The 25,660-nt window shown below is 43.9% G+C and overlaps 3 protein-coding genes and 1 long non-coding RNA gene across 7 annotated transcripts; 2 read left to right on the forward strand and 2 right to left on the reverse strand.

The window, feature by feature from the left end:
• Positions 1-104: 104 nt before the first annotated feature.
• On the forward strand, positions 105-17,405 carry cfap92 (cilia and flagella associated protein 92 (putative)). Its single transcript, XM_078091712.1, has 16 exons — positions 105-350; positions 1,176-1,397; positions 10,535-10,704; positions 10,967-11,186; positions 11,287-11,385; positions 11,564-11,650; positions 12,220-12,404; positions 12,480-13,264; positions 13,375-13,569; positions 14,078-14,360; positions 14,437-14,601; positions 14,697-14,918; positions 14,962-15,145; positions 16,041-16,240; positions 16,881-17,001; positions 17,200-17,405. The coding sequence occupies exons 2-16, from the start codon at positions 1,181-1,183 to the stop codon at positions 17,316-17,318; spliced, it is 3,252 nt and encodes a 1,083-aa protein (XP_077947838.1). The 5' UTR covers positions 105-350; positions 1,176-1,180; the 3' UTR covers positions 17,319-17,405.
• Positions 2,920-5,145, reverse strand: LOC120818174 (uncharacterized). Its single transcript, XR_013453256.1, has 3 exons — positions 4,745-5,145; positions 4,209-4,307; positions 2,920-4,085 (listed from the first exon to the last, which is right to left on the reverse strand). It is a non-coding gene; the product is annotated as an uncharacterized LOC120818174 (long non-coding RNA).
• LOC120821053 (uncharacterized) lies at positions 5,330-9,580 on the forward strand. Of its 4 annotated transcripts, none has more exons than XM_078092507.1 (10): positions 5,330-5,447; positions 5,588-5,674; positions 6,245-6,363; positions 6,455-6,838; positions 6,924-7,140; positions 7,349-7,486; positions 7,804-8,021; positions 8,119-8,272; positions 8,353-8,462; positions 8,984-9,580. In XM_078092507.1, exons 2-10 carry the CDS (start codon positions 5,608-5,610, stop codon positions 9,293-9,295), a joined length of 1,719 nt encoding a protein of 572 aa, XP_077948633.1. In that variant the 5' UTR covers positions 5,330-5,447; positions 5,588-5,607; the 3' UTR covers positions 9,296-9,580. The 4 variants fall into 4 exon arrangements, with proteins under 4 accessions (XP_077948633.1, XP_077948636.1, XP_077948634.1 ...); XM_078092510.1 differs by having other exon boundaries at positions 8,421-8,462; XM_078092508.1 differs by lacking the exon at positions 6,245-6,363 and having other exon boundaries at positions 5,334-5,447.
• On the reverse strand, positions 17,400-24,597 carry acad9 (acyl-CoA dehydrogenase family, member 9). The gene is made up of 18 exons (XM_040203688.2): positions 24,303-24,597; positions 23,554-23,647; positions 23,327-23,428; positions 23,132-23,238; positions 22,683-22,783; positions 22,245-22,323; positions 21,987-22,158; positions 21,817-21,890; positions 21,654-21,729; positions 21,496-21,566; positions 21,294-21,413; positions 21,071-21,199; positions 20,274-20,353; positions 19,901-20,027; positions 19,727-19,804; positions 18,879-19,007; positions 17,858-17,930; positions 17,400-17,592 (listed from the first exon to the last, which is right to left on the reverse strand). The coding sequence occupies exons 1-18, from the start codon at positions 24,480-24,482 to the stop codon at positions 17,492-17,494; spliced, it is 1,893 nt and encodes a 630-aa protein (XP_040059622.2). The 5' UTR covers positions 24,483-24,597; the 3' UTR covers positions 17,400-17,491.
• Between the last annotated feature and the right edge of the window lie 1,063 nt (positions 24,598-25,660).

A 25,660-nucleotide genomic window follows, 5' to 3' on the forward strand; every position in this document is an offset into this window, starting at 1 on the left:
TTTTCCCTCTGAGCTTTTGGTCTTATATATGGAGTTAACGCCTCATAAATCCACATCTAGTGTAAAAGTGTAAAAGTGTAAAAACATCAAAAACCGCACGGCACGTACGCGCCGCCCTGCTTTCACTCGTCGTCATGGCGACGCGACGCGCTCAACACGTCACGTTACGTTTATGGGACAGCGCGCCACTTTACAACGGCACAACGCGTCTCACGTCATTAATATGAACCGGATAAAGTGAGAAGGCGTGTCTTCGGTTACCTGACGTAACTTACGTCCCGTACTGACGTCATCGATAATACTTTACGTCATTGTTAACGGTACATTCGTAGTAACCAACAGCAGCTGAGGTGAGCGCACAAGGGAATCAACTTTGTTGTAGTATCTGAATATTAACATGAATGTTGAAATTAGCTGTAACTTTCCTTAGAGGCTGCTAGCCAAGGTAGCTAACGATAATTTATTTTGTTGACATATTAAAACATTCGCAGTCAGAGATATCTGTTAGCTAAGGTAATTTAGCTAGGCTAATTTAGCTAGGCTAATTTAGCTAGGCTAACTTAAGTCGACAAATAACGTTAACTGCCGTCAGCTGTGTGCAGGGGACGAACGAGTGTTCAATAAATTCACTTAAGAAGAAGCAAAACGTCCTTTGTACGTCACATGTAGACAATACAGTTGACGTTGGTGTGTGTGTGTTGCTGCTAAATGAACAGCTTTAGGCTTCAACATGTGTTACATCCGATGTCAACTTCTGAAACTGAAACAACGTCAGACACGAGATTTTGAAACAAAAACTACCATTTAATCAATTTACAATTCCAACACAAAAGAAGAAGTCACCGTGGACACGTGTAGAAAACATCAAGTCCACAAACGCGTCCCACCAGAGGAGACACTGCACAGCTTTTGCTTTTTGTTTGGAGTTTACTGTCCAGGCAACGCACTGTGATGGACAGATAGTTGTCCCTCCGCGAGTCAATGTCCTCACCAATCTGCTGCAGGCCAACCTCTTCAAATCTAATTGTTAATTAATAGCGTTGGAAATGACTGGAAATGTTATGGATGAATTAACCGTGTTTTGAAAGATTTTGGATTCATACATTTTATAAAACAAACGTAAAAGAAAAATGATGATCAATACGGTTTATTTCTTCTGCTATGTCTCCCATAAGACCACATGGACATGATGTCAGAGACGGGTCCTTGTAATCCACCGTCAGACTGTAACGCAGGACAAGTTACCGATGAAGGAAAGGAACGCGTGTCCGTCCTTCAGACCGATGTGGTGTCCATAGCACAAAGGTCAGGTCCACCTGAGGACATAACGGGACCCATAGATGACAGTGCCTACTACGTCACATGGACAGTTCTCATTGTCCTCGCTGTCCCAAGAGGTACGTCATTCAAAAGAGATGAACCATTGACATTAGCTGATGGGGATGTATTAAAAGTGAACGTCACACTGCAAATTATTTGAATCTTATCAAGATAAAAAAACTTAGATTTAGAAGTGTTAGATAATTGATCTTGTTTTAAGAGTGAATTTCTTATTTTTAGTGTTTAACTTTACACTAAAATCTTAAATCAAGCACAACCTTATCTTTTTTGTCTCAAATAGGCATGACATCTTAAAATTAGTCAGATAACTGTTAAATTAAGATCTTTTACATCTCTCCCTCAAATTCTCATCAATAAAGCTTGTTTTAAGATTCAGTAAACTCAAGTTGCTTGATTCAAGAGTCACACAAAAAGCATCTGAAAGAAACAGAGTTTATTATTGCTCTGACTTCAAGCATGTTCAGACAATGTGAGGATAAATTATACAGCCTTCACCACAACTCACCATACAGTCCATGGAATTGTTTAATGACCAAAACAGTTTGTTAACAAAAACAGGTCCAGGAAACCGGCAAACTTGATCACCCAATAAATCAATGCTTCCCTTTCATTCCTCCATTTTAATGTCTACTTCTGTGGGCAATAATATCACAAAGACTATATTTTATTGGCACAAACATATGTTCCTTGAAACTAACAGAAAAATAAGAAATACAGTCAATGAGTTCATGTACAAATTCTGTAGCCTGGGCAACATTGGGAACTGCCACCTCATATGCCAGCAATTCTGGACTCAAATTCAGTGTCTCATAACGCTGGTACTCAAAAGCAACATAAGAGGAATCAATCACAAATATATCTTTTATCAGTCCGAACACTGGGAAAGCATCATCTACATCTACAATAATCATAGATTTACCACTGGTGTACTTATTGCCATTGAGGATGTACCATTTCACTGAGACAACAGATTGCATGACCTCTACGCCTAGAAAATCTTTGACTTTTCTCTTGACATAATCAAAATTTTTGACAGCTGAGACAGGCCCCGATTCTCTTTCACTAGCAAAAATTGGATGCTCAATGCCTATTTCATTTTGACAACATTCAAGGAACTGGTTATGGTTTGCAAGCGATTTACAGACATTTTTGAAATTTAACTTAGAAGCCCACTGCTTAAAATAACTGTGCTTAGCTTCAAATCGCATACACATACTTCTTATTAATGGACCAAGAGATATGATTTGGCTTGGTAGATGTAACATGTAATGTTGCTTGGGTATTACATTGGCTTCAGAGAAAAGTTCTTTGAAATGATGCAGATGTTGCTCAATCATGCGTCTGAGCCGTAATACGGTTTCTAAAGAAATAACAGGAGCAAGGACAATTTGAACAATCTCAATTAACTTGAGAATAAATTTGACATACTCGTTGTCCATACCGTTCAAAAGAAAAGGTAGGATTTTTAAAAGTATCAACATTTGTCCACATGACTGCTTTAATTTATTGTCATTAGCAGCTAAAGTACTGACACTAATAGGACATGGCTTATCTCTTATGTCTAGAGGTGAGTAAGGAAAATTTAGAATAGCTGAGTTAATCTCATCTAATTCTATCTGTCCTGACAGAATCAGGTTTTTTAATACAAGCTTTATTTCCATTGGTGCAACACCTTCAAAAATTACATGCATTATATCCTGTGGTGTTTGTTTGATCAGATCAAATGCTGGAACATCAACTAGTCTGCTTCTTCTGTTAATCCCATAAGTGGTTTTGAGGGATGCTTTCAATGTTTCTGTGCTTGCCTTATCTATTTCAACACACTGCCTAATGTGCTTTTCCAAAGTTCTTTCAGCAAACCTATTCTCCTCAAAAATACTTTGCATATCCTCAAAGGAGCATTCACAATGTCTACATTTGCTATAAGCAAAACCAACACCTTGTTTAAATCCAGCAATATCATGTTGGGCAAGTGTGTCTCCACATATGGCGATCACAGCACCAAACAACTCAATTTCACCATTTGGGGTGTCAATCCTAACACCATTGTACAGAAGTGTTAGATCTTTTTGGATTCTTTTTAGTATAACATCAACACCCCACTGAGAAATATTGTTTGCCTTGGCAATAGCCAGGAGTCTTATTGCAGCCAACTTCGACCTAAATTTTGGATCTATATTCCCTAAACTATAATAAAACATCAGCAATTTATTTGCAGAGGCATGGGCGCCTAAAGGGTTACATATTTCAATTTCATCGGTGTACAATAGTATTTGCAATGCATTTGGCCTTTGAGAATATAATGGATGGGATGTAAAAAGGGCTCCATCAGTAAAATCATACAAGAATCCCTCACTTCTTTGTGGTACAGTGGTTAACATGGTGAAGATTCTGGGATTGGTCAGTAACTGCTTAAGACTTTGAATGAGTGGTACATAGTAAAAACTTTTGCCTCTTAAGGCCATGACCCTTGAAAGACCACGCTTTACCCAACAAATCTTCTGGGACACCACAACTTCCTCTGGGTTGACTGGATTGAATAGTTCCCGGATGGTTTTATTCTGTCCATATGCTGTGGTTGAGAAAGGATCCATGAACGCATCAAACGTAGCCAAAGCCTCCCCTTGGAGCTGAGCAGTTGTGTCTGGATTCTCTTCAAACACCCTTCTGATTCTCTCCCTTAGTGTGTCAATGAGAGCAGCTTGGTACTGTTGCACCCCTGAGATGACACTGTTGACAGTTCTCTGGGAAAATATTTAAAATGTAAATAATTTTGTCACCCATATAATTCACAGGCCCATATTTTACATTAGAATAATTTAAATTAATAGTACCATTAAAGCATTTGCCCATGAAGATAAATTTACCTGTGATAACTGGCACTGTTCCCGGACACTGATGGCGAATGCCGCTGCGGATCTAGCTATATCAGGTCTGGTTCTGGAGGTCACAGCAACAGCGTCTTCCTTTATAAAATGAGTTGTAATTTTTTAAGAGCGAGTAGATGGACACAGTCAAAGTTGCAATTGATTTGAAAGGAAATGGACATTTTTGAGGAGATGCCCGAGAGGGGAAAGACTTCATTTTAATCCCGTATTCGCTTCACTGGTCTGGAACCTGAGCAGCTCTATCGTCTAAGGTAAGAGGAATTAAATGTTTTTTTTAATGTTTAATCTTAGCATTCAATGGAGATAATACCTATGAAAGAGAAAGTGTGCATAGGCTACTCAAATCATGCATGATTAACGCGCACACTCGCAGTGTGGATTCAATGAGGCCCATATTTAAATATATCGTTATATGTAGGACAAAAATATTAAATTACATAACAAGTCAGCATCACACAGAGAGCAACCTAATTGGCACGATAAGATTGAAAATAAATTGAATTGTGGAAACTTACGGACTCAAGGCGGCCGTCAGCTTCAGGCTGTGGTGACGGTTCAGGTAAAGAGGCATCAGGTGGGACAGCCGTAGTGCTGGCCGCTGCAGGAGTGCTACAGCTGGCAAACACCGAAACACCAAATGTTTCCTGTCCCAAAGACCGAGAAGAAGGCGTCGTACTCCATCCGCTTGGTGGGCATCCAGTCCTCAAATACTGAAGGTGCGTCCGTTTAATGTGGCGAAAGAAAGAGTTAAAAACTCTAAAGTCCTGTTCACATCCATCAATACCACAGTAAACCCAAAAATCCGGGCTGCGACTGTGACTTTTATTAATGTGGCTAAGGAGTACTTTAAGACTTAAAGCAACAAAGACGAAACATATCATACACCTCCACGCCGCCATGATGCACCGTTGTTGTCGCGGGCTAATGATCCAGAGGTGGATGGGGAGGGGGGCAATCATGAAATAATTTGTTATTATATTAACAATACATTCCTCTAATTATAAATGCGACTTAATTAATTTTACGATGGTAAGTTTTTTTAAAATAATATTTTGCTAACATGTTCATGTTTACGTCCGATCATTTCTGCGCATCCTCAGTTCATGTCCTCCAACGGTCCCACCTCAATGACGTCAGTGTTCGCGGTTCACCGCTTGAGTAACTGAAAGATTTGGGTGCGTTACATTTGACGAAGAAGTGCAAGAAGAGCGGCTCAATGTCAGTAAACTTTATTGAATTAGTAAATATTACTATGTCGGTATATGCTTATCAAGCTAGCTAATTGTTAGCTAATGTGCACTTTTACACGCTAGCCGTTAGCTAACGAACTCTGTTTGCCTATGGGTTTTCCCGGGTAGTTCTACGGTACCGCCTGTTAATGCTTCAGGGAGCTGATGAATCTAAGATGGATACTTTTGACGATGCCACTCTATCGGTGTTGGAGGGTAAGTCATGAATACAATTTATATCTGATGCATTGATGCTATTTATGGAGTGTACTTTATTAATAACTGAATACTTTTATTTGAAATCCAACATTTTTCTGCTTTCTGGGTTTTTCCTCAACCGTCATTTGCTTAACGAATTTATAATATTCTTAGGATGAAACATTTTAAGTAAGAGTCAGAATTCTAAAGCAAAATATATGGTTGTAAAATAGAAATCCCACATTTTAAAAACACGCGGTCTGCAGTGTCCCGCAGGCGGGAACGTTACCCTTCCCCCCCAACATTGTAAATCATCCGCCATTCATCAGATTGCTATGTAGCATAGTCATTATACCTCATTTGAAAGCTTGGACTCTTATGAATCAATACATGACAATGTAAAATATGTGTTTATACAATGTCAAGTCAATCGATATCTTTTATTAACCAAATTAACCAAAAATGCCCTCCGCCCTTGGTGCTTCACTACCTTCTAGCTGCAGTGTACAGCCTTACTAAATAAATTGATTGGTTCTGTAGCTTGCTACTGCTTTATCTAAAGATAGATATTTGTCATATATCTCACAGCTGCCAGTGTTGATGAGGAGGCTTTGAAAGGCCTTAGCCGGGATGACCTGAGGGATCTTTTTCCTGGCCCAGAGAATTTCCTCAAAAGAAAGAAACTTTGGAATTTCATCAGTGAAAATGTAAACACAAATTGGAATGAGTAAAAACTAGTAAAGTATACATTTTAATGGTTCTAATGCATTTTGTTTTCATTCCACACAATTCTAATAGTGTGAAAATACCACGGACCAAGATGCCAACAATTGTGCCATGCCACCATGCCAGCCTCAAACCTCAACCCCCATATCTGCTGAGAAAAAAATGAAAATGCCAGACCCTCCAGAGTATGTGGTGTACACAGATTCAGAGTTAGACATGGTGCGTAGTCAATACTTTGCACTGCTCTGCAATGGAAAGGAAAAAAATTACAAACTGTCCAAGGAGCTATCTTGCAGACTTGTAAGGAACACAATAACCAGTATGGTTGCTATCCTGCGTGCTAGTCCCATGGGGAAAGAAGTCAGTTACCCGTCAAAATTGGAAATAAGAGCCATGTCACAGAAGATTATAGACTATTACCCAATGTTACGGGATGATGATCCAAACATGCCTTATGTAAGTATTATTTTTTTATCTAAACCAAAACTTTGGGCAGGTCAGCAACAAGACAAACAACGTATCTAACATTCTTTTACCACAGCTGACTATCTACACCAAAATGTACAAGCGACTCCAAAATATGAGATCCCCACGGAAGAGGCAAGGCTCTGTACCACAAAGAGGAGTGGCAAAGACAGCTCTCTTCAGTGCAGACAACCAAGACATGGAGACGGATTGGACAGACACAAGCAACTCAAGTGATAATACCTTACTTCTTGAGAGCAATGATGACCTTACCGAGGACAACTCCAGTGAAGGTGTGCAAATTGTTTGCAAAAAATGAAGGGGTGCTGTTAGACTACTGTTTTTTTGTCTAAAAATTGTCAAATCATGTAATGAAACTATAGTTGTCTGTATTTGTCAAGCCAGAGTTTATGGCTAGGCATGCACTGTGTTTATCTGCCGGTTTTGCTTGTTGTCATGCTTTTATTTGTGTTTTATTTCTTTCATTGTTTCCCCAAAAAGCATTCCCAGCACATCGACCCCCCTCTGTGCCAAGGAAGCCAAAGACCAAAACCTTCCTGCTGCCATCCGCATCAGCCTCAGGCTCCTCACTCAGGACTGTGATCGCTTCACCAACCACGCCTGCAAAGGATGATGTTGGTAAGCCCACCTCAGCACACCTCTCAGCCTGTTATCCATGATAATGACTTTCAGAGTGGCAAATCAGAGTCTAAACGGTTGGAGATTAAATTCAAATTTCCTTAGTTTGTGGATGTTAATGGAAACTCTTTTTCCAGACAACTCCCATTGTTCATATAAACAACATAAAATTATTGTATTTTTGTATTACTAATTATTGTATTATTGTATCAATTAAGTTAATTGATTTGAGTGTTACAAGGGAAGTAGACCGACCTGCATAATGCAATAAAGTTGTGTTTACGTTGAAATGTCTGCTCTGTTTTTTGCCATTTCAGTCGGCCAGGACAGTCTGAAAATGCAGGCTAGGCACTACAAAACCTTGAGCAACATGTACAATAAGCCAAATGCAAAACCCAATCAAAGTGATGTTGCTCAAGTTTTAGACCTTGAGTTTAAGGCCAGACGGGCTTTCATTGATGCAGATGTTACAAGGGAAGAAGACCGACCTGCAAAAATCTTTGAGGCATATCCATGCTTTAGAGATGTTCGAAATGTATGTTTTTTTTCCACTACTTGCACTTGAATTACTGTCTATCCATCTGTGTTCTAAATGTCCAATGGTTGAATAACTGTGCACAATGCTGTCTTAGGCAATGGATGAGCTGCGGCGCATAGTAGGTGGCACCAACAGCAGATACATCGAGGAAGTGAAAGGAAGATGGGCAGACTTTTGTGCCAAGGTGCAGTTCTATGGTGTGTGGAAGAAAGCCCTGAAACCCCCCTTTCCATTGGATGTCCGTGGAGGTAAGTTGCGGTTCCATATGCAAATGTATTTTGATTTATACCATATTCAGACCATTCAGACCAATCTTTCTATTCTTTAGTGGAGTTCACGCTTGCCCTCTTCAATGCACTCCCATCTCTTTTCCCCTCACCAACTTCACCACCAAAGAAGCTTGGAAATAGCTGTGAGGCACTTCTTCATGTCCTGAAGGTAAAAACATTTTTGTGTTGATTCCTTACTGTCCTCTTATTTTCTCACATTTGTTGTGCATGTTCACATAACAATACACCCTAAGTTCACAATCACAGATACTTTTTGCAAAAAAGTGTTTCTAGTGTCCCTCAAATGGTGTTCACAGAAAGGAATACCAAGAAATGTTTGATTAAACAAAAAACCTTTGATTAATTCATCCATTAATTCATCCCAGAAACATAAAAATGCACCTTGCATCAGCTTGTATCCATTGTTAATCCATCCTAAATTCTTACACCTTGATCTGTCAAACAAATGTTGCCCATTTTGAAGTAATTCATGATTATTTCTTCCAGTGTAATAATAAATCAATATTTTTCATCAGTGTTTGTATATAATAATGACTATTTCAAGAGTGTCATTAGTTGCAACTTGGTCATTTATCTAAAAATTATATTTTTATGTTGAACATGCACTTGACTTTCAATACATTTTTATGTCTTCTCACTTTACACATTGTTCTTTTTATTCTGTTCCAGTCAGGCGAAGACCCTGCCCTGTACCTGGAAAAGCATCCTCTCTCCTCCCCAGTTCTGCTTTCTGATGGCTCAACCACCATTGTGGCTGTGGGTAATGTACCTGTGACCACCCTCCCTCAGGAAGATTTCTCAGACGGGATGTTGGTGTTAATGGCATATTACTACACTTTGCACTTAAGATATCCAAAATGTGTTGCAACGCTCCTGTCAGTTATTCAAACAGAGGTAATTGGTGACACAATCCACGATCAAGATGCCACTAGTGCTTACAGGAAAGCAATGGCTGATTGGAAGTCTTTCATTGAGAAGTAGCTGAGTATTTTGTCATGCCAGTTCTTATTGTTAGCTGTGAGTTCTTATTGTTAGCTGTGCCTAATAATAGTTTTGTGTTGCACAAGCTTATACAGTCACTGAGTTATTACCTCATTTAGGCCTGTATTTAAAATGATAGTTAAGGAAAAATCCATAACTGAGGGCTGAGAAGTGTTTTTGTTTTTTGCCCTTTTGCTTTTAATTTCTTTTATTTTTATGGAAAAGTATTCAAATGTCTATAGCAAACTTGACTTGCTGATGTTAAATAAATGTTGTCTTAAGCCATGTTATTTCTGCACCATTATTCTAAAAAAGGACAGGCTTTAGATTTTAAGATGCTCAAAGTAAGAAAACAAAATGGGTAATTGCTTATATTTAGTATATTTCACTTATTTTGAGGCTGTAAAAGTTTAAATTTAAGTAATCTAGTCTTAAAAACAGCATTTTATGCTTATATTTAGTATATTTCACTTATTCTGAGGCTGTAAAAAGTTTATTTTAAGTTATCTAGACTTAAAACCAGCATTCTATGCTTTTATTTAGTATAATTCACTTATTTTAAGGCTGTAAAAAGTTTAAATTTAAGTCATCTCATTTTACAACCAGCATTTTATGCTTATATTTAGTCTAATTCACTTATTTTGAGGCTGTAAAAGTTTAAATTTAAGTAATCTAGTCTTAAAAACAGCATTGTATGCTTATATTTAGTATATTTCACTTATTCTGAGGCTGTAAAAAGTTTATTTTAAGTTATCTAGACTTAAAACCAGCATTCTATGCTTTTATTTAGTATAATTCACTTATTTTAAGGCTGTAAAAAGTTTAAATTTAAGTAATCTCATTTTACAACCAGCATTTTATGCTTATATTTAGTATAATTCACTTATTTTGAGGCTTTAAAAAGTTTAAATTTAAGTAATCTGATCTTAAACCCAGCATTTTCATCTTATGTTAAGTCTTCCAAATACCTCTTTAGACAAGCTTATTTCTAGATTTAATTATCTTAATTCAAGAAATCTTGTCAAGTGAAATTATCTAGCTGCATGGACAGATAATTTCACTTGTTTTGAGTACATTTTACCTCAAATTTAGTTTTTTTATCTTGTTTTGAGACACCCTTTTTTTGCAGTGCAGTCATATGAGCCAAGTGTGGGAATGAGATCAATACTATAACGTAAGAAACAGATCACGGATTCATTTCACTCTTTATCTCATTCGTACACACGTCCCCTTTTTTAGGGGAAGACATCGATGCCTGTGAAGCTCCTGGAAAGACAGAGAAAACGAATAAAGCTCAGAGCTGGTACCATATAGAATACAAGTTGTTGCCAGGTGATACAGAGACAGTCAAAGTGGACTTACTGGTGTTCGGTCCACTAGCAAAACTCTACAAAGAAGATGAGTTCAAGGTAACCATGACGTGTGTGTGTGTGTGTGTGTGTGTGTGTGTGTGTGTGTGTCCTACTCATAAACAATTCATGATCATCTCTAATGACCAATAATGAAGCTTCTAGAGATACACTAAATTATCCATCAGTGCACACAAGGTTATTATTGCAACGACAGGGTTTGTTGTTACTGCTCACAAACACTTTCTAAGCACCCTGCTGTCTAGTGACACTTTCACTAGAAAGTGCCTCTAATGCAACAACAGAGCAATGTGCGTAACAGGTTGTTGGAACGCGGCAGGATGGAGGTCAGACATGGGTCGGTTGGAGCCAGGATTTCAGGATCGGAGTGAACAAGGATCTGCTGATCAGTCTGCTTCATCACACCATCGCGCTCCAGATATGGAACAGTACGGCAAAACTGTCCGACCAGGCCCGCTACGAGAGAACGAAAGCCTTCAGGCCGACACAGGATCAGCCGAAAGATGCAACGGACCCCTGTGGTGAGCATCAACTTTCCCCAAAAAGTGCCTCAGACCACACATGTCCATGTTGTGTACACTGTATTTTATATGACGTGATGTAATGGAACTCTATTCTAAGGTGGCGTTAGGAGCACGGTCAACAACCTGAGGTCCTGGTGTAAGAAGACGTCGAACACATCTACAAAGAGCAGAAGTGATAGACGATTTGATGAAGCAGGTACATCTCCAAGTTTATCCTTGTTAACAATGGAATCCTAACCGTGGTAAATGCTTCGGTTTATGTTTACACACTTATGATGTATCTTTGCTCTATGTCATGCCAATAAACTTTACTTTTACGATACCTCTGCATTTCCCAACGCTGTTCACGGACTTGAATCCTCTCGCCAAAACAGAATTTCAAAAACCCACAATTGATTCATTCAACCTTGAGGAAACCAAAAGGATCTCGGCTGAAATCCGTCCCATTGGATTACTAGCGGGTGAGTAACTCGATAGCTAAAACCGACCAAAAAGAAAGCAAACACTCATTATAAGTTATATTGCTCTCGTGTTTATGAAAAGTTCAACCTCATTGTCACTTTTTCTTCGTATTTCAGAGGCAGATTTATTCTCTTGTGGCTTGCGGTTGCCGTTTTAAACACACTTTAAAGTAGTTTACATGAAATATTGAATTTAAACATCAAATATAATATATTACATTTGGTTCCATGCTGTAAACAGCGGTGTCCTGAGTCGTGAGTTTGTTTCCAGTGAAGTGTATTTTCTCCCGAATTGAGGTCACAGTTTTCAACACATGGTTGACATCAAACGTTTAACACGAGGTTAAAATAAGTCATCGAGACTAACATGATTAGAAATATATATCTGTGTCACCCCAGAAAGAAATCTATTCCGACAGAAAACACATTTCCTCTTGAAACGTAACTGAGAATGCTGATTTGTTGTCTTTGTAACTTTCATGAATATCCATCTAATATTTGCCGACAAATTTAAGTCTTGAGAATAAACATTTTCTTTACAGTGAAATAGTCCTGTATTTGTTTGCCAGGTGAGACGTCTGTCACTCGACGCTTCCCAGTCTGCTCGTGTGGCGTGTTGGAGGTTGTGTGCAACGTCTCTCTGGACAGAACGTTAATGTCTGACCAAATGAAGGCGGAACTCAATCCGCTGGTCATCACCATTGTGTCCGCCACCTCATTGCCTTCATCGCCGGTCCCTTCCCACGTCCCGGAGGTGCGACTCACGTGTCACAACAAAAGTTATTTGTTGATGTCACAAATAACACACATGTCCTTTTTTTGGTTTCAGGAGAAATGTGGGCCCGTCTATTGCCAGTACAAATTCCATGACTCGAACATGCACAGAACACGCTCCCACACGCGTGGCACCAGAGTCCACTTCAGAGACGTGAATGTAATCCTGACTGGCTTGATGAATCCCGAGGAGCTCGGAGAATTCCTCTCGGGTCCCCCTCTCCAGATAGAGGTCCATGATCGGGACGACGTTAAGTGGGAAGAAAGCCCCCCAACGTTTGGCCCAGGCTCAGCTGGCGAGGACCCGCTCACACAGAACACAGCGGCGCTGAACTCTCACGGCGTTGCAAGGCTAAGCCTCTCTGAGCTGCTGCTCGGGAGGAAAAAGCTGAAGGCGCACCTGCCAATCAAATGCTGCCCTCCGCCTCCGCTGCCGGACAGGGAACGGGACAGGAAGGCGATGCCACCGGGCCGCTATTCCGACGCCAATTCCAGACTCAAAGTGGAGGTGGAGATATCTTGTCCGCTCCACATTGAGGGGGGCGGCTGCAAAGGTCCGTTCGGGCGCATCATCTACCTCTTCGACTACAACAACTTGTCTTTGATGACCAAGCTGAGGTCGGAAATCCTCGCGATCAACGCGTCGGCTTTCCATCTTGACTCGCTGGGGAACGCAGAGCAGGCCCTGTCAAATTACATAATGAATTTCAGTCCCGACGGGGGCCGGGATCTGGATTTCGTTTCGGGATTCCACGTGCAAGATAGGAGGGCACACGTCTTTGTTCTTGAAGGGCTGAGACACGGAGCAGTGAGGAGACTCTGGGAAGCCGTTCCTCTGAAGTAAGCCCCGCGGACACCATCCCGCCCTAACAGTTTTCAGCTGTGCCGTCTATTTGGAGACCGTGTTTGGATTCCAGCGAGAACCCTGCCGCTTCTGTTATGTTCTGCAGGCAAAGTGGGAGTGAAGAGGAGCAGGTGAAAGTCCTCTACAATTCAGACCTGGGTTTCTTCAAGCGCATGTACGGCTCATTATGTGTAGGCCTGAGTCCTGTCCATTTGTATGAGCCTCTGGAGACCATCATGAGGCGGCCTCTGGTCTACATCAGAGGCGTGGTCCCCCGACCCTGCTTCCAAGCTTTGTTAAGGTACCAGTATTGTGGGATTTAGGTGAAAAACAAACTTTTAATGATTTTGAAGTACAAATCAGCAATCTTGTGTATGTTCCTCATGCATGAATTAATCCATTGCTGTTGAGACAGGATAGCCCATGTATAGTTCTGGATAAAATGTGCAATGAACAGATGATAGACTTCAAAATTTATTCAAAATTCAAAATTTATAGAATTCAAAATTTTGTAATTATTTATTTAAGAGGACACATTATGCTCACTTTCATTGTTCATACTCGTGTAGAGGGTTTTTCTAGCAGGACATGTTTGCATGCTCAAAAGAGCCCAGTATATTTATCAAACTGCCACATCAGGCCTGGATTCACCCTCTGTTTTTAAGACAAAAAGTCTGCAGTGATTGACCTGGGAGGAGACTGTCGTGCATCGTACCCATGAAAGCTGTCCCGGGTGGAGATACTCAGACCAACAGAAAAGTGACTTTTCCCATGTTGCTTTCTCATGACTTGTGTTTCGCCTCCCGCAGGTTGAGCCAGCTTAGCCGAGCGGAGCGCCTCACACACGTGGTGCGGTGCGACCTCTTCCCCTCGGCCGACATGATCCGCGGCCTGAGCGAGAACTGCGGCACAAATGCCGGGCAGCGGGAGAAAAGAGGCGGGGCGAACGCGGCGGCGGACACACCCACTCGGCCCGCGGCCGCGTCCACCGTACGCGTTAAGAGTAACGCCCCAATCAGCGTGCAAACTTCAGAGTACGCTAAATGGAAAGACAACAGCCGGTCGGTGCACCAGTCCAGGGACTTCATTCAGGTCGGTGGGCCCGAGTAATTCGCAGTAGGATGTAACTTATGTAACCGAGCCCCTCACGCGTTACGTCTTCTCCTAGGAAAACGTTAAAAAGGTGCAGGAGGAAAGTGAGCGGTTGCAGAAGCCAAAAGCCGCTGTGTTTGGGAAGGAACTGTTTGCAGCCGGACTGGTGCACAACTACAGCATCCAGACCTTCAACTCGAGTGAGCGAGCCAAGGAGCTGCTCCGGGAAGTGATGGCCCAGGTTGGAGCCCTGCGTCCCGTATGGAGACAATACGCAATACTATCATAAGAGTACGGCGAAAAAGATGGTCTGTGCTTGTGTGGTGGTCACTGCAGGCTCCAGGGAGGAGGTTCACCTACTGCCAGCGGTATCACAGCGCCACAGTGGAGCAAGGACACGTCATTGCCAAAAAACGCCCCAACTCCGTCGCTGCCCCCAGAGTTTGGTTCACAAGCCGGAGCAGCGACGAGTCCAAGTGTCACCCTCGACAACCGGACGAGGCGTGTGTGTGTGTGTGTGTGTGTGTGTGTGTGTGTGTGTGTGTGTGTGTGTGTGTTTTCTCTCCATGAGCTACCAGCGTATTAGTAGGACGTGGCTTAGCGTGTTGTCTTTGATGTTGCTCTTCTCTTCCAGCCATGGAGGGAGAACGTCCTGCACGACAACATATTGAAGCCTCCACTTTCAAGGGACACATGGGCCTGGAGCCAGCGCCACGAGGACTTTCAACTCCACTTCAAACCGCTCCCTTCTTTCAGCCCGTCTCCGTCCACCATCCACCTGGCCGGTAGTGCCGCCTCCATCGCTCCCCACCAGACACGACCACATGTGTCCATTTGTTTGGTTCATTTGACCGAATGTCATGGAAGACATCGGCCGCAGGCAGCAATTATTCAGCTGAGGCTGCCTCAATATAGCATGATGCCATACGGCCTCTCGTTGACCCCACCCTACCATTAAATACACAAAGGCATCCAGGAGTTGTCCACAGAGGGCTGGTGTGTAGGCTCCGGTGGTCTCTAGCGGCGAGGCTGCAGATTGCAGTGCGTAGTGTGGCGGAGAACGTAAAGGGCTGTATCTACATCAGGTAGGGTGGTGTATCACTGTACCACCGTCTTCGCTTCCTGCGGTTGGGACCAAAGTTCAAATGGTTCGGTTTTTTGAGAGGGTGCTAGCTGGTTTTAGTTTAGTTCCAGTTTACCTTTTTGTTTCATATGAGTTTTTTGTTTTTCACGCGCCAGGTAGAACGTCTCAGAAGCGAAATTCATGCCGTGTCCTTCTTTGTAAACCAGCTCTTGTTTACAAACGATAGTATTCGCTGCTTATAGTTTAAGGTTAATATCTCTGGTTGGGACCTTCCAACACACGGGGGGGACTAGCATCTAGAAATGTACTAAGATCAACAGTCAGCATCCGGTGGACCTTTCACTGTCTGAGCTGTACGCCTTTTCTCAGTATCTGAGGCCAATATTGATGTTTTGATTGAAGCTCCAGATGGCGGCCGTTTGAGCCAGTATCAGTTTTTTGGCTGCTGAGTATCTCCCACACTGTAGGATGGATCTGCTCAGAAATATCAAGCAGTGGACCAGAATGATCTGCTTTCGTCCGTCCAGTAAAATGAATTAATCCAAATACTAAATCCTTAAATGTGCTGTTTGTGTGGCTGTGCCGTTGATCCACAGGAGACCTTCTGAAGCCGGAGCAGCTCGGGGGAACCAGAGCGCTGCACAGGCTGCTTCCCGGCCGCCGCGCCAACCCGCCGGGCAACGCCCCCCTCCCACGGTTCACGTGTCACATGGGAGGAAACTCGGACAGGATTCAGGAGATACTGAAAGATGAGCCTAAGAAGTATTCACTGAGGAAACCGGGCATGGTGCTGGAGGTACGGTGCTGTTAGAAGGACTCTCATTCAAGAAATTCTATTTCTAATTTCAATTTGAATTTATTGAATAAGACGGGAAGCTCAAGACCATAAACTCATGTTTATATTTAATGAGGCGTATTAATCATGAAAGTTCTCAGACTTCTGCACAATCTGATGTATTTCTTTCCCCTGCTGGTCAGCAGATATATTACAGTTAGACATAATACTTTATTACTACAATAAGTACACACATTTTCCCCAAGTAACTGGAGTATGCAGGGATTTGATGCGTCTATGCAGAGCTCTGAGACACTTTGCCGTCTGAAGTGCATTTATAAAGCGGCCTCACTCAGACCTTTAAGGCATTATATGTCCCAATCAGTTTCTATCAATCAGGTTAAAAATCATTGTCCAAAGTTGAGGGATTTCTCCTCAGTCCCAAAGACTTAAACAAATGCGTTTATATTTTGCAGTGTGGGAAACTGCGATCAGACCAACATCAATGAGGATGTTTTAGGTTTATCAGAATGAATCGCTGCATAGAAACGGGAATATTCGGTAAATTCAAACGTAGCAGTTATTGTTATGAACGCCTGTTTATCACAATGCTAGCCTCGCCTCAGTGTTTGGCGCTAATACAGCGTTTTTTGTTTTGTAGCCTTTGCCTCAGCTGTCTGTGATGAACTTGGGTGAAAACAACCAGCGTGGCTGTGGCCCCACGCAACAAAAGGGGCGATGCCAGACATCCCTCCGCCCGGCGAGGACCACCACATGTTCGTGTAAGTTCACATTTTAATTAGAAACTGTAACCCGGCCAGCCAGATAGAAGCTAATATTATATTTGAATCATGGAAGTGTATAGAACCTCATCATATCTTATGCAGATTCATGTTCTCCTCAATATTGTGATGTTATTTAGGTGGAGGCTTCAAATGAATGGAAGGGTTTCATGTTCGTGTTCCGTTTGCTTCTCACAGTGGACTCGGTAAGCGCTGCCGCTCCCTCTCCAGGCGACCCGCCCTGCCGTTGGCGGAACACGAGAAGAACGTCTTCCCTTCCCAGAAGTCCACACCTCAGGGACCGAGTAGGCCAATGAGCATCAGTTATTTAAATACATAGTTCGTAATGCCATTTCCCCAAAAGTCTTCCTTGAAACCACGGTTAATAAAATACAGTGTACTAACAGATCTCTTTATTTATTAATAGGGTGTGCAAGGCAAGAAGTAACGGAATCACTGGAACTGTGAACTTGTCCAATCAGAGCAGAGCTCAGAACGTCCTCTCGAGGGGGTGAGAGCAGACGTAGGCTCGGTTCTCCAGGACTTCTCTGGCGATCTTCTTGATGTTGGCGTCGTTGTTCTCGGGAGAGTCTGCAACATCACACACAGCGTTTGCTCGCTCAATACGAAAACGAATCTTTTTTTGATTTGCCTGGATCATGTGACCGGATGAATTACATAGAGGTCGTTAAAGAAACAGTGTGAAGACGAAGAGCAGTGAGGGGGTTCCAGTGTTGCTATGTGGTCTGTTGTTGGGGGAAATTCCGCAACACATGCAAGTCTTTTGTACCGAGATGCAGTAAAAGAAAAAAGGGATGCGGGGCTGTTCTCAATTAGCGCTTCGGTTTGTACTTACGTTTTTGCAACTGAGTCATCCAGTAATTGTTCTTGAAGAAAGCGTCGCTGCAGAATGTGTTTGTGAGCAGCACCTAGAAGTGAATGTGTGGGGGGAAAAAACAAGACATCAACACAAAGCACCACATGTTGCATGATAAGATCTGCAGCTTCAATATCCAACAGTAACCAGTCATTCTTTTTTTTTTATATATGCAAAACAGAACCAGGCTTTGATCATGTGGGACTACGCTAAGCGATTGAATTACAAAAAGGACACAACTGTTTAGAAAGAAAGGCACTTTGAAATCCCTGCGCGTGTTTTACACAAAAGGTCTGCTGACATTTGCTGCCTCTAGCTGCTACGCCGCTTCCCCCCTTTTCGGGTGGAGCAGGGTGTGGTTGTACCTCTACTAAATAGTCAGGTAAGAAACAGCCATGAAAGAGCAAAAGCGCACAGGATGGTGACTGACTGCCTTCGTGGTTTTCAGCAGAGGACTCGCTGCAGGGAGAGCAGCCAGTTAGCTGCACAGTCACGTGGCATTTATTAAAAAGACACTGATCAGTACAATGTGGGCAGCATACAGGGACATTGTCATTATACAACAGGGAGGCACAACAAAAAGCAGACTGTACATTCCGTTTAGCTACACTTACACCCCCCAATATATTTGTAGACAGCTCTCATTCTACACTAACACAATTGTTCTTTTCAGGTGATTGCAGCACTCTTACTTAGGGTTCCATCCCTGAACACACTGATCTAGTTTCATCGTGTCTCTACTGGCTGAGTGACCACTCGACGCTTCCAAGTGGATCACCTCCCGTTGTACGTAGAGAAAGTGACGTGCGTACCGATGTGTTGAGCTCAATGGATGAAAGGCAGCGGCTCAACGGGAGGATTAACTCCAGGTGTGTAGGAGTCGTACACGTGTTGTTCACGGAGGATTCGCGGCAGATTGAGTATTTTCCTTTACTCTGCTTGGCCAAATACATCTGTGTCTTAATTAAAGCGTGTATGTGTGCGCGTGCACCGTACACACCTCGTGGTCGTGATTCCGGAGCCCGATGCTGATGGAGCGGCTGCTTCTGGACAACACAGCTGTCATGGCGTAGAGGTTGATCAGCACATCTGCTACTCTCTTCAGGATGAGCTGTTCGTCCACTAAGGTCTGAACAAAAACACACAAGCAGGACGCCTCAGTAATCAATCACGGCCGACCGGCCTCTCGGGGGCGGAGAGAGAGTCACGTACTCGTAGCAGATCACCGCCTCTTAACGGAGCTTCTTTATCATGTCGTTTCTTGGTAGATGTCGCATGTTTTAGCAACTTCATTTAATTGTTACTTCAAGCAGTATGAGACATTTTGGTTTAGCGTCGATGAAGGCTCCCTGTCTGGAGTGTTCGACCCTTTGTGACCTCTTAGTGAGGAAGCTTGGTTCTGACTCCGGTTCTTTTCACAGAGGAGGACCCTCATTTCAAAACCCTAAACACGGCACGTATGGTAATTAAGGGAAAATGTCACATTGGGTCAGTAACACCAAATCCCGGGGAAATTATTTCAAAGGTTTTCTGCGTTTCCACGGCGTGGATGCAAACAGATGGCCTCAAAATCCTACACGGCGGATCTTTAAAACATAAATCTCATTTGTCAGTGTGATGAAAGCCCTCTGAGGGGAGCGATACAGGAAGCAGCGATCTGGAAAAGCTGAGCCGTTTCCAGCAGGTTTACGGGCTCAGTGGGGAAGCCGCGATTACAGAACCACAGTGAGGAGAGAGGAGCAGCTGGCTCCACAGCTCACCCCAGAGACGCTGATTGGACGACACAAACGGATACACTCAGCCATTCAGGACAACATCACACAGAATACACCAAAGAACCAACGTTACCTTCCCATATCTGTACAGCAGGCTCTCCACAGTCGATCCGAAGAGGTCGACGTTCTGTTCAAACTTCTTTGCGCTTTGCTGTAAGCAGAAAAAGGCCCCCGAGCATCAAGCAGAGCACCGGATAAGATCTGCAGGAGATGTAATCCTCTAAAGGGCGGCCATCAAATGTCTCACCGCCAGGCTGGGATGCACCACTCCGTCCTTCCCCGTCAGGCCGAGGTCCGCTGAACTCCCGAAGGACGCCCTCAGCTTCTTGCCCACCATGCCCAAAGCCAAGCCGATGTTTCCCTTCTTCATCTCCCTGCAGGCCGGGCGGAGGGGTTAGCAAACAAAACCAAGGCGGTAACAACGGATCAAGGTCATGTTTTTTGGATGGCAACGAGAACAATGCCTGCAAATGATAATCATAAAATTAAAATATATGATTTTCATTTGGGAGGGAGACCCTGATAACCTGAACCCTGAAGATCAAACAATGGATTTTAACAAACCAAAAGCTTTATCTTGTCTAGTGTCATGAGATCAATGAATAAATCCATAATCTCACTTTATTTTGCCTGTGAGGACTTTGCCAGCGTACTGCATTCCAGTGAGAGCGATGTACATCCTCAGGATTTCATTGGTACCCTAAAAACAAGAACAGATTCTTAGAAATGCCACAGTATTAATTCAAATAAAAATCTTTGTTAACTGCGTACAACTGATTCACAGTCAATTCATCTTGTTTCGTATAGCCCAAAAGAGCACATTTCAAATTTGCCTCAGAGGGCTTTACAGTCTACACACCCTCTGTCCTGAAACCCTCACATCAGCACAGAAAAAACTCCCCCCAAAAATAAACAGGTAGAACGTCAGTGGAGGATGGACAGAATGAACAATGTAAAAGAACAACTGTCTATTGATGCGCTGCTACTTGGTCCACTCATCAAGTCCTAGGAAGTAGTTCATCTAAAACCTTAGATTTCTAAAGGCAAGTGGGCCACCTGGTGGCCACTTTAAGAGATGACATCTTAAACCGACTACGCATAGAAACGCACGATTCCCCCTCCTTATGGTTAAGAACCGACAAGAGCGTGAACCTTGATGTTCTATGTTGTACATGGGAATCCTCTCATAAGGATCTCGTTTTACTGTCTCCCATCTAAATCCTATGCCGGCGGCTGCTCGGGTTTCGACTTTCCACTTGGCGCAGTCAGCATTTTCTCGCGGCCCGATCATGAATACAAGCCGCCCATGAAACAGCTGTACTGCATTCACAAACAGCTGTACAGTATTGAAGGGAAGAAGTTATCTGCATGATGTTCATTCGGCGATGATAACCATCGCCTTCTCGAGCTAAAGCACCTCGAAGATGGGCAGGATGCGACAGTCCCTGACGTAGCGCTCGTAGGGGTAGTTCTTGGTATAACCCAGACCCCCCAGGATCTGCAGAGCTTCGCTGGTACAAATCCAGCCTCCCTCCGAGCTGAACACCTGAACAGAAGATAAGAGAAAACGCGACATCAGACATCGGCTTATGTTTGTTTTTATTGATATGAATTCGTATGCGATGAGAAAGCAGTCTGACCTTCACCATGGCGGCCTCCAGAGAGCAGTCGGGAAGCCCCGGTCTGTCCATCATCCCCGCTGTCAGGTACGCCATGCTCTCCATCACAAAGGCATTAATGGACATCAATGCAAACTTCTCCTACAGAATCGGGGGACAAACACACATTTTATTCTCCTCCGACTGAGCGGAGTTGATTTTTAACAATTTAAAAACGGACTACCTGAATCATTCCAAACTCTCCCAGGCTTTTGTTGAACTGCTTTCTGGTGGCTGCGTACTCGGAGGTCAATTCTATAAAAAAACAAAACGAAAAAGTCAAACTGAAACGGTCTTCACATTGACACACGGACGTTCTATAATGAGCTGTTCTGTCCTTACCGATTAGTTTCTTTATCATTCCAGCGGAGGAACTGCCCATACTGAACCTCCCAGAGTTCAGGATGTTCATGGCGACCTGTCCAACCACAAAGGTTAAAGGTCACCGAGCAAATCAACACTCACTTAGCAGACGGGAGTCCCGTGGGTGGAAGGCGAAGCTCACCTTGAACCCGCCACCTACTTCCCCGATCACGTTCTCCACCGGCACTGGGACGTTGTCAAAGGACACTTCGCAAGCTGAAAAGGCCAAACGGCTTGATTACCAATGACAACTCCCCCCCCCCCCTCTCCCTGCACGCCTGCCCCCTCCCGTCCGATTAAAGAGCGGCTTACTGTTGGAGCCCCGGATGCCCAGCTTGTCCTCGGGCTTGCCGCTGGTGACGCCCCCGAAAGCCCTCTCCACGATAAACGCAGAGATCTTATCCTTCTTCACGCCGTCCACGACCACCTCCGTCCTGGCGAACACGGTCATGACGTCGGCCATGTCTCCGTTAGAGATCCAAAACTGCCGGCGCACAAGTTGGCACAACTTTAGAGTTCCCGGGCAAAAGCAATGAGGCACGAGAGCGGATGAGAACCGAACACCCGCACCTTGGATCCGTTGATCAGGTAGTGCTTGCCGTCCTCCGACAGGGTCGCTCGGGTCGTAATGGAGGCCGCGTCACTTCCGCTGAAAAGGTTCAAACGTAAGGAGGGTCGAGCTAAAGCCAACACAAAGCCGAAGATCCTACATCGCTTAAATCTGCTATGCCCACAGAGTGTTCGCTCCCTCGGATCATTACTTCTTACGCCGTTCAACGCAGACTAGAAAATGGCTGAAGAGATGCTAACGACGTGCAACAGGAAGTCTTACTGAAATGACATTTAGTCGTCCCTGGGTCGCCGGTGTGCGCTACGCTACATTTGCTTAACCAACTTCTTTTTTGTGCGGCTGGATGGAAAAACTGACGGCATTACCCACAAATGATAATACGAAAACCAGAAGTCCACTTCCACAGATCGTCATGCGATACGGAGCTGCAGGGTTACCTCCCGGGCTCAGTCAGACAGAAGGCAGCGATGTGTTCTCCAGAAGCCAGTTTGGGAAGATACTTCTGCTTCTGCGCTTCGTTTCCGGCTATGAGAATCCCCTAAAACGGCAAACAGCTGTTAGCAAGAAGCACATGAACCGCGTTGTCAGCGGCTAACGCGCTTGCACTCATCGAGGGGTCACCCGGCGTTACGAAGCCTCGAGTCTGACGCCATCGGTCAGCTTTTTCTTAATCACGTGAAATGAAGTTACCAATAATATTTGGCATGCGAAAGAGGGACATGGTGACGCCGTATACATCTCTGGTAAAGTCAGTAACCAGCCAATCAAGCACACCCTGCTTTATGTTACATTTGACTCTTAATGGCACAGAATTGTTTTCTGAGGGAATAAATCATTTTCCCACAGACTTCTCTATAATATGATTTATTTATCAACTATTTCTTACCTTCAGTCCGATGGCCTGATGTGCAGCCAGTGTTACAGCAATAGAGCCGTCTAACGAGGTAATCTCTGCCAGTCGCGCATACACGGTGTTGGACAATCCGAGACCCCCTGGGACACAAACAGACAAGACACTTCCTTCAACACTGTGCCGATAGGGCACTGTTGGACTACTGCATGGGCGCATGGGTAACCTCACCATACTCCTCCGGAACCATGATCCCAAACAGCCCGAGCTCCTTCAGCCCGTTCAGCGTCTCCTCCGGGATCTTGGCTTCTCGGTCAATCTTTGCCGAGTCAACTGAGATCACATTATAGATGAAATTGTCAACTCTGACTATCAACATTCATGCTCAAGAAGATACAGCGCGTCAGTAGACGCGACGCAGTTTGATTGGACTCATTTCATCCGATCTCCTCCCTCACCTTCCTCGCTGAAGAACTTTTCCACGGGCGCGACAAGCTGGTTGATCTCTTCCACCTCTTCATTTCCAATCTCTGGGTAAGGAAAGACTTCTGCCTGGGGCACAAACGCACTGTTAAAGATCCTCACAGAGAAAAGCTCCAATTCTGAACCGCACTCTCTGAAATAACAGACGTTTATTCCTTCTCAAATCACGATGAGAGTTTTGCTGGCAGAATGCCAATTAGTGACGGCTGATACGAAGTGATCTCCACTATATGGTCTATTTACTCTAAATGGAACATATTTTACTAAATGAACATGCGTTGAAGAACACTTGAAAACAGAGATTGAGACCTTAAACTCGGGTTTATAATGTTTACTGAGGGAATCAATCAAAACAGAGGTAGTCATTTTATCATATAGACGTCTATACAATCTGATTTGTTAGAAGATGATGATCCTGATGGTCATTAGACAGGAAGGCACTTGGTGGGGGGGGACAGCATCTCTATAACCTTTGACCTCTAAATTGTGAGATGGACAAACGACGAACAAATACAGCAAAGGAGCTCGTTTCATATCATGCATCCGTCACTGGTTGGTTAGGTAATGCTCGGGTTTCACTTAGGTAACACACACACACGCACACACACACACGTAACGCAGAGTTACTTAACTCAGTCCCCGATGGATAGAAAGACGGAGCTTCGTCACTAGCGGCCATGTCCGCCTACGTTACAAGCGCAATCACGAACAGCCGGTCAGTTACCTTGTTCACTTGACCGAGGAACAAGTCCTTGGCGTACGCGAGGTTCCGTGACTGCGTCCTGATGGACCTGCGCTGCTGGAGACGCTCCGCGTCCTTCGCGGCTCGTCTCGTACTGCGCGAGACGAGCCGCTGTCCAAAGTGAAGGGACCTGGAGAGGACATATCTGTTGACATTCATCATGGTTCTTTCCCGGAGCGCCACTTCACCGACGTGTTCCGCACAAACACAGCGGCGACACCTTTCACCCGTTTCTGTCTCGTGCTGATGACGTAGGCAGCGACGTCATCACGGACTGCCGCAAACAGCAGCCAGTTACTGCGAACGTTTTATAACAACATAAAACTTGCGCAAAAATGAAGTATTCGTGATCTTTTTATTGTATTTGAGAGACAATATTTCAAACAAAGGTTTATTAAATATTTTCATTTACTCATCTGTTAAAATATCTTCACACACAGATATACATTAATTCTTTTTACGTCTTCTTTTAACTACCAAAAGCAGATATTTTAATGGTTTAATGCTGAATAATATTGGATTTAGTCGAAAAAAAGAGCAGAGTTGAATTGTTAGTTCTGTCCCATTGTCAGATTGCCGGATGCATGAGGCTCCCACAGACATGTTTGAGCACTTTATGCCCTCGCGAATCACCCACAATTCATAGCAATATGACGCTAAACAGGGTTTTTTTTCGCGAAAGCCTGGTGGTCACAGTTATCCGATATGGACAATAGTTCCTTCAGTGTCCTCCACTCCACCAAGTTCTGGGCACAACATGTAACAATGGCGTGATGGAACCACTGGGAGGCGCAATGCACTAAGGAACTACACGGCAGTTGGGTGAAGAGGAATACATCTAACAGTCCCAACATGGAGCTGTGTGGACAATGACATTATTTATAGCCCACGTTCCATTTAGGTGGACCAGGGCCCCGCGTGTCCTGCATGCTGCCTGTGATACGCTAAATAGAATGGGACCGTATTTAACGTGATTAATTAAAGCTGTGTTTACAGTGCTTTGCTGTGAGAAGGGCCCTTGAAGGTCCTCTGGAGGACTTCAAATGTCCGCCGCAAACCCACCGGGTTATAAATAATGAATGATCCTAACATGGACTATCGAGGGCCTCTACGCACCAACACGACGGGGTGGTACGTCGCCCGATTCATTCTCCACCGGCGGAGGAACCCGGAGGAACCTGCGCCCGGGCCCCTCCCAGCCGCATGATGACGTCAACCTGCTGACTCCGAGGAAGTGGCCTCCCCCCCCCCCCCCAAAAGCCCGGCGATCTAATTTTAGCTCCAACCTCGAGGTCCGGACGGACGAGGGAGGGCGAGCCGTCACTCAGACCCACCTGCCA

This window comes from Gasterosteus aculeatus, chromosome 17 (assembly GCF_964276395.1).
Source record: "Gasterosteus aculeatus chromosome 17, fGasAcu3.hap1.1, whole genome shotgun sequence".
NCBI classification, from domain to species: domain Eukaryota; kingdom Metazoa; phylum Chordata; class Actinopteri; order Perciformes; family Gasterosteidae; genus Gasterosteus; species Gasterosteus aculeatus.

Excerpts from the sequence above, each read along its gene's own strand:
- cfap92 (XM_078091712.1), top strand. The coding sequence starts at position 1,181 with ATGGACATGATGTCAGAGACGGGTCCTTGTAATCCACCGTCAGACTGT. Across the intron at positions 12,405-12,479 it reads TCCCTTCCCACGTCCCGGAG|GAGAAATGTGGGCCCGTCTA; the intron begins GTGCGACTCACG and ends TTTTGGTTTCAG. Across the intron at positions 15,146-16,040 it reads GTCCACCATCCACCTGGCCG|GAGACCTTCTGAAGCCGGAG; the intron begins GTAGTGCCGCCT and ends GTTGATCCACAG.
- LOC120821053 (XM_078092507.1), top strand. The coding sequence starts at position 5,608 with ATGCTTCAGGGAGCTGATGAATCTAAGATGGATACTTTTGACGATGCC. Across the intron at positions 7,141-7,348 it reads CGAGGACAACTCCAGTGAAG|CATTCCCAGCACATCGACCC; the intron begins GTGTGCAAATTG and ends TTCCCCAAAAAG. Across the intron at positions 8,022-8,118 it reads GCTTTAGAGATGTTCGAAAT|GCAATGGATGAGCTGCGGCG; the intron begins GTATGTTTTTTT and ends ATGCTGTCTTAG.
- acad9 (XM_040203688.2), bottom strand. The coding sequence starts at position 24,482 with ATGATGAATGTCAACAGATATGTCCTCTCCAGGTCCCTTCACTTTGGA. Across the intron at positions 23,648-24,302 it reads TCCTCGGTCAAGTGAACAAG|GCAGAAGTCTTTCCTTACCC; the intron begins GTAACTGACCGG and ends TTTGTGCCCCAG. Across the intron at positions 19,008-19,726 it reads TGCTGTACAGATATGGGAAG|ACCTTAGTGGACGAACAGCT; the intron begins GTAACGTTGGTT and ends GTTTTTGTTCAG.